At 35.9% G+C, this 12,993-nt stretch overlaps 2 protein-coding genes across 3 annotated transcripts in view; one reads left to right on the top strand and one right to left on the bottom strand.

Annotated features, from left to right (window-relative positions):
• cyst (rho guanine nucleotide exchange factor 18 cysts) overlaps positions 1-12,993 on the top strand; it is an 81,578-nt gene that overhangs the window by 8,924 nt on the left and 59,661 nt on the right. The window lies entirely within an intron of this gene.
• LOC143919572 (odorant receptor 2a-like) lies at positions 3,801-9,100 on the bottom strand. The gene is made up of 4 exons (XM_077441953.1): positions 8,028-9,100; positions 6,183-6,263; positions 4,100-4,255; positions 3,801-4,017 (listed from the first exon to the last, which is right to left on the bottom strand). The coding sequence occupies exons 1-4, from the start codon at positions 8,124-8,126 to the stop codon at positions 3,952-3,954; spliced, it is 402 nt and encodes a 133-aa protein (XP_077298079.1). The 5' UTR covers positions 8,127-9,100; the 3' UTR covers positions 3,801-3,951.

Genomic DNA, 12,993 nt, shown 5'->3' on the forward strand with positions numbered 1-12,993 from the left:
CTCGTAATTCAGTGATTTATATAAAAATGCTGAATTGTAATTTTTAAAAATTTTGTAATTGCCCAGGAAGGCGCATTGGGGTTTACCTGTAAGGCCTTCCTGGTATATATGTAAAAATAAAAAATAAAAATATCGATTTATATGTACATATGTATGTCACAGTGAAATTATAATTTCATTGACGTTTCAGTGAAATCATAACCAGCTACATTTTCACTGGGTATAGTTCAGTGAAATCATATCCAATTACATTTTCACTGGCCTCTGTCGGTGAAATTATAATTTATGATAGTTGGATCATAGTGCGTCACCGATACGAATCTCGCCACTTCATGTGACAACCCCGCTCCTCTCCATCCCCACTCCGAATTTTTTTTATTTAAGATTAGGTTAGGTTAAGTTAGGGTTGGTTTTATTCATTTAAGATTAAGTTGCTAAGTTGTGATTCGAATTCGTACGTTGTAATTCGAATTACAAATTTACTGACATTAGCCCCCTTTACACAGTCGTTCTATCGCGCGTGAAACAGCTAATCAGAGTGCGCGTGTAAAGATCTTGGACCGGGAAGGGATAAACTCAGCAGTCCTGCGCGCAATCGTGTGGCTTGACGTTGTCTTTACACAGAAAATTCTTTCGGGCGCGCTTTTGTTACAAGATGGCGGACTTACGCACGTGGAGTAAAGAATTAATTGTGGAATTACTTTTAATGTACCAGTCTTTTCCGTGCCACTGGAAAATTAAGTCCGAGGAATATAAAAACAAAAATCTGAAAGAGGAAGCTTATAAAAAAATAGTTCTTGGATTTAATAGACTTCGTTAATGAAAAAGGATTTTCTAATGCTAATCGAGTTTTTTTTAGTCAAAAAATTGGTTCGGTTGGTTTACCAAAAAATTTCAAAGCTTAAGAGAAAAGCTTTATTTTTGATATTTATCTCTTGATAATTTGCAACAATAGCACCTGATAATACAATAATAATTGTGCTGAATTTAATTTATTTTTAGATATGATATACAATGGATTTTAGATTCTGGAACATACACTGCATCAGTGATGGCAATTATTCGTATTTGATTTATTTTTCATTTTATTTTATTAAAATTTTCATTTAATGGATCGTTTCTTCTTCTTTTTGATTAAATCAACACCAACGAACATCATAACTTGCGCCATGATATTTCTTCTATCCATTTTTCACCGCAACATTACTATAAAACTGCGTTACTTCAGTAAAACTGTGCGTTTCGCACACACTCCAACACGCGCCAGTTTCGCGCGGTCTATCACGCACGTTAGCCTTTATACGTTCGCTCTTTCCGTTTTAACAAAAAGTGGTTGGAGTAATCGCGCGCGAAAGAACGTTAGTGTTCACAACTGCGAAAACAGTATCTATTTATTTATTTGGAAAATTTACAGTTTATTAAGTTACATAGATTGATAGTAAAAAAACATAATTATGTTAAGTAAACCATTAATAATTTTCACATATAGGTAAAAAAAAGAAAAGCTCAAACATTTAAAATAAGAAACAAAAATGATAATAGAGTAAGATAGTTAGAGAAAACAAAAAGAAAAAAAATAGAAATAACAGTATAATAAAAATATCAAAATAATGAGAATAATAATATGATAAAAATTATGAAATAATAAAAATAATATAATATATAACAAAAAACAAAAAGACAAAAAATACATCAAAATAAAAATTCATAATCACAATCGTAAATTTTCAATAAAATTAATCATCGAAAAACAAATTTGCAATAATCACTCTAGCTTGTATAGCATTAATATTAAATAAGTCAAACATAGAAATTGTTAAAATTAGTGTGTTGACGGTGGAGCTTGCACGCCAGATGAATGAGCTTCTTCCATAATTAGAAAAAGTATTAGGTATGTAAAGGAGCTCATTACATCTAGTCATTCTATTTGGCACACGCAATGATAGTCTGCTCAATAATTGAGGACAATCGATCGAGCAATCGTGCGCGCAATCGCGCACGATTGCGCAATAACAGTTTCACTGTAACATATACGTCTAAAATCGTGTATTATATCTACATACATATATAATATCTGAATTTAAAAATGTTTAACTCACTCTCTCATCGCGTTATGTCGATCAACGAATGTCTCAATAGTAAAAGCAGTTAACTCGGGAGAAGGATTTCGCCTTTTGCTGATCTTCTCCATATCCCTCGACAAGTGCTCCATTAGAGAGCTCGTCCTCATAATCATGGTGAAGATTAAAATATCCGTGGTGAGACTCACCATATAGGCCATCCCCATGTAGAAAACTTGAAAGCAGTACTTGATGAAGTACATCGGCCAGAATTTTTCGAGATTCGTATGATTCATGCCGAAAGGTAGTGTCGACGTCTGCTGAGACACCAACGGTCGGAACACCATCAGCACTGCCACGATCGTCAGCAGTACAAAATACGTGACGCAGATCGTCAGACCGTTCTTGGAGGCCTGCTCCATCACCGAAGCGTTGCCTTCGAACCAGCTGGGAGACTCCACGGTCATCATCTTCACCAGCCTGGCCATTTTCTTTCTGTGTCTCACCATTAGATATAGTTCGTAGGCTACTATGCTCTTCGCCTGAAGGAATATTAGATATTGTACGTCTTTAATTATGACGAACCTGCCTTCGATTATGGTCCTCGCTATGTTCATGATGTCGTTGGCGTAGAAGATGATCATGAAGTTGATCACGATGAAGGCTCTCGGGTTCATCTTCCAATCTTCGCATACCGTCAATAGTCCCCAGAAGTTACGTAGCTTCCATATTGCGTTGAGGCGGATATCGCCAAGTGGCGCTATGGTCTTTGTCATCGTTCGAAGCCCTTCTGTGTGCTAAGCGCCGGAGGACTTATTTATAAGGGTGAGTTTAATTGCGGAATTTTAACCCCTTCTCAATTCGTTCAATTGCTATTATTTACGTTCTTTGTTCTACCATCAAATGTATTTATTTTATAAACTACCTGTACAAAATAGGCATGGAGAACGTCTTATTAAAATTTTGATTGTGGTTGATTTTCAGAAACTAATAGGTCCAATTTAGTATCTGAATATTTATTGTACAAATGCTAGCTTACTGTAAATAATTGGACCTATTTAGGTATATTAAAGACGTTTTATCTTCATATAATTGAACGTTGAATACCAAATATTTTATGGTATATTTGTAGATGTGTGTAATTAAAAAAAAATATTTTGACATTTTTAAATTCGGAGTCGGAGTCGTGTTTTTTACAAGGCTTCTTTATATTCTACTTCGCAAACGATTCAGCTGAAATTCCTACATTCTTCTGATCGCTTTGAAACTTTGCCATTTTGCGCGGTTTGATCAACGATAGATATTTAAATCAATTCCGCCAATACGATGGTGAAAAATAGTCGTAATAGACACGTTTTTAACGACTCCGTAGCTCTGTTATAAGTAACTAATAACGTAGCAGAAAATTCAGAATCGTGGCAGTCCAATTAGATGGCTCATATAATTATATGTAGCAGTTATTTCGAAGATCTTTGATAGTACTGTTCATAGATGCTGTGTCATCAAATTTCTGACATTCAATCAAAATAAGAAAACGGGACATCAATCAAAGAAAGAAATCCTAGACATATGTACATACATGTCTTCAAGAAGCAACTCATCTCAATTTCAAGTTTTTTTTAATTGTCTAATAATTTCTAATCTAAAAAAAACCAAACCCAGTAGTTTCTGGTATATTCCAGAGTGGGGAGAAGAAAGAAATGGCAAATTTTGTCAGCAGTCAAAAAATAAGGTATTTTTAATATCAATTTATTAGTTCAATACTAGAATACACGTCAAAGGGTATGCATTTTGTTTATTAATAACTCTTCGGGTGTGCTATTTTTTGCACACGATCCGTCTCGTCGATAATGCATGCACTCGTTATATGCACTTGCACCGAAATATGCATTTATCGATTGGGAAGAGCCGCTCTGCCTTTGAACACTGTCCACATCGAATACGTAATCTGCATGCTCTGAAACGTATTCGAGTATAATTTACATAGGTAGAAATCAATTGACGACGATCGAACCTTTACCGTTTGTATCGTATCGTACCTTTGAGTACATCTCCATGGTGAGAGGTCCGAAGATCCCTGCGTTTAGGTTGAAGGGCTTCTGACATCTGTGCATAATTTGCAAGAGGGTCTTCTTGTAGCTGCTGTTCATGTCCATCCAGTTACAAGAGTAGAGGCGCTGGCACAACGCCAAACTCTTCAATTAATAAGTGTATATTTTTATTGGATGATTTCAAATTATTAATGCTGCATGAATGAATCAATTATAATATTCAATATTGTTATGTGTAATATATTTTTAGTTGCCTGTACTGCTTCATACGTGTACTTATGTCGTTGTGCACCTACACACGTTTTAAAACTATGAAGCGGATAGCTATTTTTTGGCTGTTTTTGTCTCCAGATAATTCAAAGGAAGTATAGAAAAAAACAATGCTTAGAACAAATATAAATATGTTGGTGCCAATCAAGTCTAATAAAATATTTCTCGAAAAGATTATCCGCAGTCTATCGGCAAAGACCTGTAAAATGTGAAGCGACCCAGAAGAGTTTAAACTCAAAAGGCGCAGTCACAAAGATAGTTTTGCATATGTAAAAAAACGCTAACATGCCTGATCTGTGCTGTGGCACCATGGCCAAAAATACTTGTATTGACATAGGTTTTACAGTGATCGACAACGGTGATTCCCATATTTGAAGAAATATAGGAGAAACTTGTCGAAAAAACACCCCTGCGGTGTGAGACATGCTTTTTCACCACAGCACGCCAAGTACGTGCCCGTGCCGTACGATTCAGTGTGTTTGGGCCTTAACCCTTTGCCCGCGGATGACCGCTATATACGTCGTGCGTAAAATGCCAGTAGCCATAATGGCGTGACTCGCTGTGATAAAGAAAATACTTCATTGACATATTTGGTCACTTAAATATATCTTACAATATATGTATATTTATGGTCTAAGGCTGGCCGCGCACTAGGCAGTCAGGATGCCGCAGCCAAAATATTGAGCAGCCAGTTTCGGCAGCCAGTTTCGGCAGCCAGAGTCGACGGCCAGTAGTCACCCTTCCGTCAAGCGATATGAACGTAGAAGAAATAATTCTTTACCTCTTGTTTCGTAAGAAACGCAAAGCAAAGAGAAGATTTTGGATTCATCCTCTCACACATTGTATTTGTGATTTCTTCCCATCTTCGTCTTTTCACATCCCGATCACTATATTCTTCTGAAGACATATCCCATATTGCCTTACGATTTTCGATATCTCGAATTAGTTTCTCTGTATCGAAACTCATTTTCAAAAAGAAGTTAAAACTAGTTTCGGAGCGTAAAATACTTCTGGCTGCTACGACAAGTGCGCGGAGACTGAAGGCAGCCACATACTAGCCTATCAGTTCTACCTTGCACGCTCTGGCTGCGTGCAGCCAGCTGGCTGCCGTGCAATCGTACGCGATCTATTGGCTGCCGCAGCTAGGAATTCTTGGCTGCCTAGTGCGCGGGCTCCAATGAGCGACCGTATGTTAGATTGGCTGCGGCAGCCTGGCTGCCTAGTGCGCGGCCAGTCTAAAACTCAATTTACAAATTCGCTAAAAAGTATCACGAAAGTTGCCGCCGGTAAAGGGCTAAAAGAAGTCATGCGATCCCGAAAGGACATACATAAACATAAAACAATCAGAATAAGGACGCAAACATTTAGCGGTCGACGTTATGGATTATCGCTGGGTTTCTTTCTATCTTGACGTGATATTTTGCTACCTTATTGACAGTAACTGATACCGGTGAGACATTAATCTCATATTTGCATCTCCACGGGCACTGTGACCGACTCGAATATTATCCTATGCACATTTGGTCAACCCTCTAAGCCTTCACCGCTGGAATTCTCTCACTTCCCGCTCTATATGTTTTTCCCTCAAAATGCATGCCAGGAAAATATTGGTCCGAATTAATTAATGTGCATATTTTTAAAAGGGCAGTTCGTAGGTGCACAAAAGCATTAAAATTTAAATAATTCATTGAATTGAGAAAATGTATACGTATGTATGCATATTGAATATATATATTGAATATATTGAATATAACACATATTGAATATTATTGATTCACTGTCGTGTTGTATCATTCCTCACTTTGACCGACACCAAATCCCCAATGTAGCAGTAAATGAACAATTCGATGATGTGATCGAACGATATCTGCAAGAACACGTTCTGAAACGACAAAAAATGCTAAAAGTTAGGTACATATATATTGTATGTGGTTCAACTTAACAGTATCGAAGAATTTGAGGAATTCGGACGACGTGCATGATTAAATTACAATGGAATTTCATCTGTAAGCACAGCGCGTTGCACAACAATTATAAACATCGTGCTCACAAACCGCAACACTCCACGCCAATGCCCAAAACTGATCTTCGGATTAACCCAGTATTGCTATTAAGTCTGAGCCTGATTTCTGATCTGGTTTTTATTATAATACAACAATGATATTTCACAATCAATTTAGACAAAAAAAAATAGGTAGGGTAAAAAACCTTGGATATGAAGTGAACTGGCTGCTATTGAAGTCACATCCCAAAGGATAGTGGCTAGTGGGATGTCATTATATGTGGTTTTTCAGAAAAGTCCAGTAGACTTTTCTCAAAAATGTAAGACCTTGAATAGAAATTAAATTGCTATACATACATATAAACTGTCTTTGGTCTCGACTTTTCACATTCGTTTAGTTGTTCTGTGGGTCAAGTATGAGGATGCTATATCCAATATATATATGTATGTACGTATGTGTACTAATTCACTTGATTTGGATTGCACTCTCGGTTTTATATATATATATATATATATATATATATATATATATATATATATATATATATATATATATATATATATATATATATATATATATATATATATATATATATATATATATATATATATATATATATATATATATATATATATATATATATATATATATATATATATATATATATATATATATATATATATATATATATATATATATATATATATATATATATATATATATATATATATATATATATATATATATATATATATATATATATATATATCGTCGTATTGTTGACGTAGATATTTCACGTTTTCGTCCTTTAATTGTTGTTGAATATTTTTTTTTATAATAAATCGATTCTTGGAAACAAGCCTGGCGATTTTTCGATCCACACGAAGGCCAAATTTTTTTTAGTACCACTATTAGCTCGCCGATTGAGTGTGGGGTCGCAATCAGTCTCCAGATTTTGTTTTATTTTTCTAATAGACGCCCTACTAACACCCTCCATTGTCGCGATTTTGTTTTGAGAAAACTTTCCTGTATTTAATAATGATGTAATGCTTGCAATTTTTTCTTTAGAAAGATCTGATTTTCTACCCATCTAAAAAAATCCAATAAAAGTTTTACAAGCAATTTAAATCATAAAACAAAGTAAAATTTCGAGATATTAAATACCAACTTACCTTAGAAATATGATAAAGTTGCAGTAAAAGAGAAAAAAACACAGTGCTTATCACAAAATAATGAATGATTTTAACGGAAACGCACGTCAATATTGAACAAAATTCAGACGCAAACCGATTTCAAACATCTTTCTTTTGTTTTTGAAGACCTTTTGAGGGATAATCCACCGATATTATTTGCTAGTGAATAGAGTTGCATTTAAGGATAAGATCACAAAAAAAATGAAGCCAAAAGTTCCCATAATGAGTTATTTACGACCGTGACAAATTTACCCAAACGCATCTCGAGAGGGTGGCGTAATATTCTGGTCAGGGACTGTATATGTAGGTAAATGTTGTATAATTTAGTTTAGTGCCAGTCGCCTACGGTCTACAGATATCGAATTAGTGTGCACCCTGTAATATGGTCGTTGGGTACACCCACAAGTTTTGCTGCTAGTGCTTATCTTAAAAATGACAACGTGCACTTACGGATTTTTGGCTTCCGTCATAAAGCAAAGTGCTGGCTATTATCACTGCTCCCGTGTAAAGAGGCTGTAATCCTAGCTGCGTACCGTACAGTCCGTTCATTTCCTGCACAACTCTGAAAAACACAAATGAATAAATGGCGATACGACACGCGCTACTTTATTATCACAGCGTTGGTAGTGTGTCTTGTTTTATTAGTCACGTAATCCGGCAATAAAAGGTCCAAACTCGAATATTTTGATGTGCTTTTTTACGATCACGTCTAAAACACTGTCCATCTGCGGTCCACTGGCCGACAATTCCATCTCGTCGATGTCCACCGTCAAGCAATCCAGGTGACCGCATATTAACACGGCGAGCGTGCAGAATAGATTGATGGTGGCCAAAGCCATGCTTATCTGAGCGCTCACGATCCATATCTGATGAAGGAAATGTAAATTTGTTTATAAGTACAATGAATTGAAATGATTTTTTAATGCTTTAAAGTTTCACTTTATGGCAACACATTTAAGGGCGAAAACCGAAAGAGTGGCACGTAGTACGTGTAAAAAACGCAGCACCCCTAGCCCATATTCATGGTATACAGTCCCAAAAATCACCCCCTGTAGTGTTTTCGGGGATATTTTATGCTTGTATTTATCCTTGCTTGACAGTGATCGATAACGGTGAATCCCATATTTGAAGAAATTTGTCGGATCTCGGTTGCATATGGATATAAATACACGTGCGAGCCCCCAAACATGCACTCTGCACTCGAATTCGGTTTGGGGAACCCCCACTGTGAAACGGTCACAGCGGTGAGCCAAATGACACGACGTCCCGTACCACTCAGTGTGTTATCGATCACGGTCAAACCAATGTCAATACAAGGAAAACATACCACCGAGAACACTCTAGGCCCTAGAGTAAGATTTCCCTGGCATATATCAGGCGTGCTAGCGTTTTTTAACGTGTGCAAAACTATCTAAAAAACACGTGAACATGAAAACCAACCAGCATAATAATGCATAAGCTCAGTGATTAGCGTGTAAAACTTTCAACTGAGTGATCATGGGTTCATTCCCTGGCCCGGTATTGCTGGCCCGACCTTGGATATATGTGAATCCAGGTCGATCAGAGTTTGCCAATTTATCTAATTTTATTGAAATGATTCCGCCAAATTGGAAAATACCTTTGTTGTCTTTCGCAAAATTAGAATTGATAGCATCTCGAATATGCTGATATTATATATATGTATATGTTACCCACTCTGTAAAATGTATAAATTTCTCGAAATATAACTATTATCGAACTTGTCCGTAGATGTTTCTACGAACATGTATACATATAAATGTTTATCGATGTTTGTAATATACTTACTATACATATGTATATTGTTTGACCATAGCTGTAAAAATAAAAAAATGGATGTATGACTGCATAAATAAATAAAAAACACATATTTTGTGAGATTCGGAAAGAGGGTAATCATCAAAAGAAAGGCTCTTATGTAGTTGAATATGAAGCAAAATAGTACAAGCTATAGCGAAACAGGTGGAACGGCAGAGAAAACAAAGAGTACAGAAGAATGGAAGTACGAAAATGAAACTTAACTGAAGATGAGTAGGGTGATGATGAATTGGTATTTTTTTAATGCAATACCTGAAGACTGCATAAGATTTCGTAGTACGGCGATTCTTTGTTATTCACATAAGGAAGTGAGAATCCAGAAGAGGGCGTCGGCAAAGTGTGATCCTTAATAGATTTAACCAGGAAGAATATGGTCGTCATGCTAAGTATAAAGATGTCAACTTTGAACAGGAACCAACCGTTTCTTGACGTTTTGGCCATAATTTTTATTCTCTTCTCGTCTGTCAACCATTCACAGAAGTCTGTTTTCAACTTCCTTATGATAGCTCTGGAATATTAAAAGGGTTTAAGGCCGGATTGGAAAGCATGATAGTTTTGATATGCTTACCTTTGTTTCTCCTTGTATCTTATCACCAGGTATATTCGGTACGAGCAGACTGACTGGGTCACGATGAACACGAAAGCCTCTACTATGTCTTGTATATTTCGTTCTTTTCTGTTTTCTATCATGGAACATACCCTCCTGATGTCACACGCCAGAGACGTGAGAACTATTACGGTGGTGGCCAATGTCCTAATTCCTGGCTTCCAGTTGTCCCTCTGAGTGTCCCAGCCGAAAATTCTGAGAGTCGTCTCGATGACGGCCAGGCGCTTCTCGACCGACGATATGGGCGAGTCGCTCATCTTCCACATCGAGCGAATTTTCTCCACAATTTTCTTCGACATTTTTTATTTTGTGTCAATCCTTCGATTGTTACGCTTCTTTTTATATGGAATAGACATTTCGTTTGTTTGAATTTATTATTCAAGCCAACTTCGATGTAATTATAGTGTAATTATTAAAGTTTCTGTTTTGGCGTACGTCGATTCATAAACATTTTATATTATACTTTTTTCTTCTTCTTTATACATACATATATTATTACTTTTTTTTGTAATTGGCCAGGAAAGCCTTCCTGGTATATGTATAAATTAAATCAAAATAAAATATGTTTGTAAATACATGTGTTTGCAAAAAACTGGTGTGAAATTGGACGTTTTGCCAAATCAAAATTGGATTGAGGAAGTTTTGTTAAAAAATAGAGGTATCTATGGAGAATCAACAAATTTTTGATACATTGCAAATTTGCGAGAAATATGTACATTATGTTGGTTGCATTTATAAGATTCAACAAATTCGAGATGCTAATAGCTCGAATTTGCGAGAACCTGAAAAGGAGGATACAGATTTATTGGATCCGTCACTACAATTAAGCAAAAAAATCGGAAAATTTTAACAGGTGACGGTTGATGCGTGTTTTTTTTTAATAACTACGAGACCTCGTTAGCAGCGTATTTGGCTAGGACTTGAACCCACGACCTATCTACCGGTATGCAATAACTCTACCGGTACACTACGCTGTGGCTGGTTAAGAACCTCTAATATACGCGAACATCAAAATGCGCGATTCCTATTCGTCAAAAAGTTTTAGCTGATCAGTAAGAATCGCAAAATTTTCTCCCTACAGCAAACAGCCTTGAAATGAAAGCTCAAATCGAATGGACGTGTTTCCGCATTTGTACATGTGTGACAAACCATAATTTATTTATTATTTATACCAGGACGGCCTAACAGGTAACCCCAATTAGCCTCCTTGGCCAGAAACATTGTACATCTTTATTATTATGCAGAGAACAAACATATACATTAACATCCATCGAGACATCTATGGTGAAATTTTTAAATATGCAGCATTTTTTAAATAATTCAGTAAATACATATAAATTAACATCCACAGATACATATATGGTTAAATTTGTGAATTTGTAGCATTTTATACAATTTAGCAAAATCCGAGATTGCTGAAAGCTCGAGGTTTGCGAGATTTCGAGTTGTAACCGTTTCAATGAAAATTAGATAAATTAGCAAACTCTAATAGGAAACGATCGACCTGGAATCACAAATCCAAGGTCTGACCAGCAGAAAGCAGTGGGATATGAACCCGTGACCACTTTTTTCTAAGCATTATATACTAACCACTAGTCTGTTCTGCTGCACATCCGTTTTTTTGGGTTTGGATGAAAAGCTTTCCTACTTGTTCGGACATTGCATCGTCATCATCATCGCCCAGCCTTGCAAATATTCCATCGATGACTTAAAATATCGCACTCCGTACCCCTTTTACTATGACTTATTTTTAATACGATACTATTAAATTATTTAATAAGCAGAGGTTTTGTAAAAATTAAAATGTTTGTCATTTCTATATCATATACATACGTACATATATGAAACTGTTTCAAATGAAGCAGTTGGACAAATTTTCTCCAATCGTGCTAAGCTAGAAGCGTGATGAGAAATGCTTTGAAGTCATTTAATTTAGCTTCTCTGAAATCCACGTATTTTCACTGTATACACTTGGAAAAGCTGAAAAATTCATTCCGGCGAAACAAGTCGTCATTATTTATTTTCTTATTCTATTCTAGACGCAAATTTTCGGAACACGGCACGTGCATATGTAAGTACGTACCTACGATGTATTTATTAAATAGGCTATAAAAGTTTCCCCCAAATTATATACAAAATTATACGTCTCGAGTGATGGTTTATTTATTTCGGGCGTAATAATAAGTTAGTGAAACATTGTAAAATACTTAGTAATGTTTTTCAAAATATCATTTTCTTTTTGTTTGAAGAATTTTGAATTATCCGAGCGAAATTAATTCCCGGAGAAAACAAAAACCCAACGTTTTTTCCCTTTTAAAATAAACTACATACATATACGTATTATATTTAGTGCTGCTTTATAAATTCTGTATTGTTTTCGTGTGTATCTCGTCCTGTTTACGCACATCGAACATGGTCGATTCGACATTCTGCGAATACGCGCATGTTCATCTTCGACATGGACCCGGCGAAATTGGATTCCGACGTGGTATTGTTTTGGCGATAACTCGTTTCGCTAATTGCAATTCTTAGAATGACCAAAATCAGCTTTCGCATCGACCGTTTTCCTCGTTACAAATATGTAATGTCGTAATTTCTAATGTGGTCATCTAGCACGCTCCTACCCCCCACCCCCCCATCCCTTCATTGCAATAACCTCTGATTAAATTGACCCATCTCTGTGTAAAAAAGCTCGGAACCCGTTTGCAATATTTGTCTGTCGCTAGTTTCAATTGGAATATTTAGAACAATAACCAGCACTTATCTAAAGTGCTTCGAATATTACGAATGCTGAGGTATACAGTTTGCTCATTTATTTTGGTTACTTTTTAAAGTCATAGCTATTTTATCAGATCTACCGTTATATTTCTACTACTCGGGTTATATTTCTACTAACATCTAAAGATCTTATAAAGAAGCAGTTTCTTAAAAGCTGAAGTCGATTTTTTTACATGCCAGCTGAACCAACAGCTC

This window comes from Arctopsyche grandis, chromosome 12 (assembly GCF_051622035.1).
Source record: "Arctopsyche grandis isolate Sample6627 chromosome 12, ASM5162203v2, whole genome shotgun sequence".
In the NCBI taxonomy this organism is placed as follows: Eukaryota; Metazoa; Arthropoda; class Insecta; order Trichoptera; family Hydropsychidae; genus Arctopsyche; species Arctopsyche grandis.

Excerpts from the sequence above, each read along its gene's own strand:
- LOC143919572 (XM_077441953.1), bottom strand. The coding sequence starts at position 8,126 with ATGAACGGACTGTACGGTACGCAGCTAGGATTACAGCCTCTTTACACG. Across the intron at positions 6,264-8,027 it reads ATGACGGAAGCCAAAAATCC|AACGTGTTCTTGCAGATATC; the intron begins GTAAGTGCACGT and ends TTGTCGTTTCAG. Across the intron at positions 4,256-6,182 it reads GGGATTTGGTGTCGGTCAAA|AGTTTGGCGTTGTGCCAGCG; the intron begins GTGAGGAATGAT and ends TATTAATTGAAG.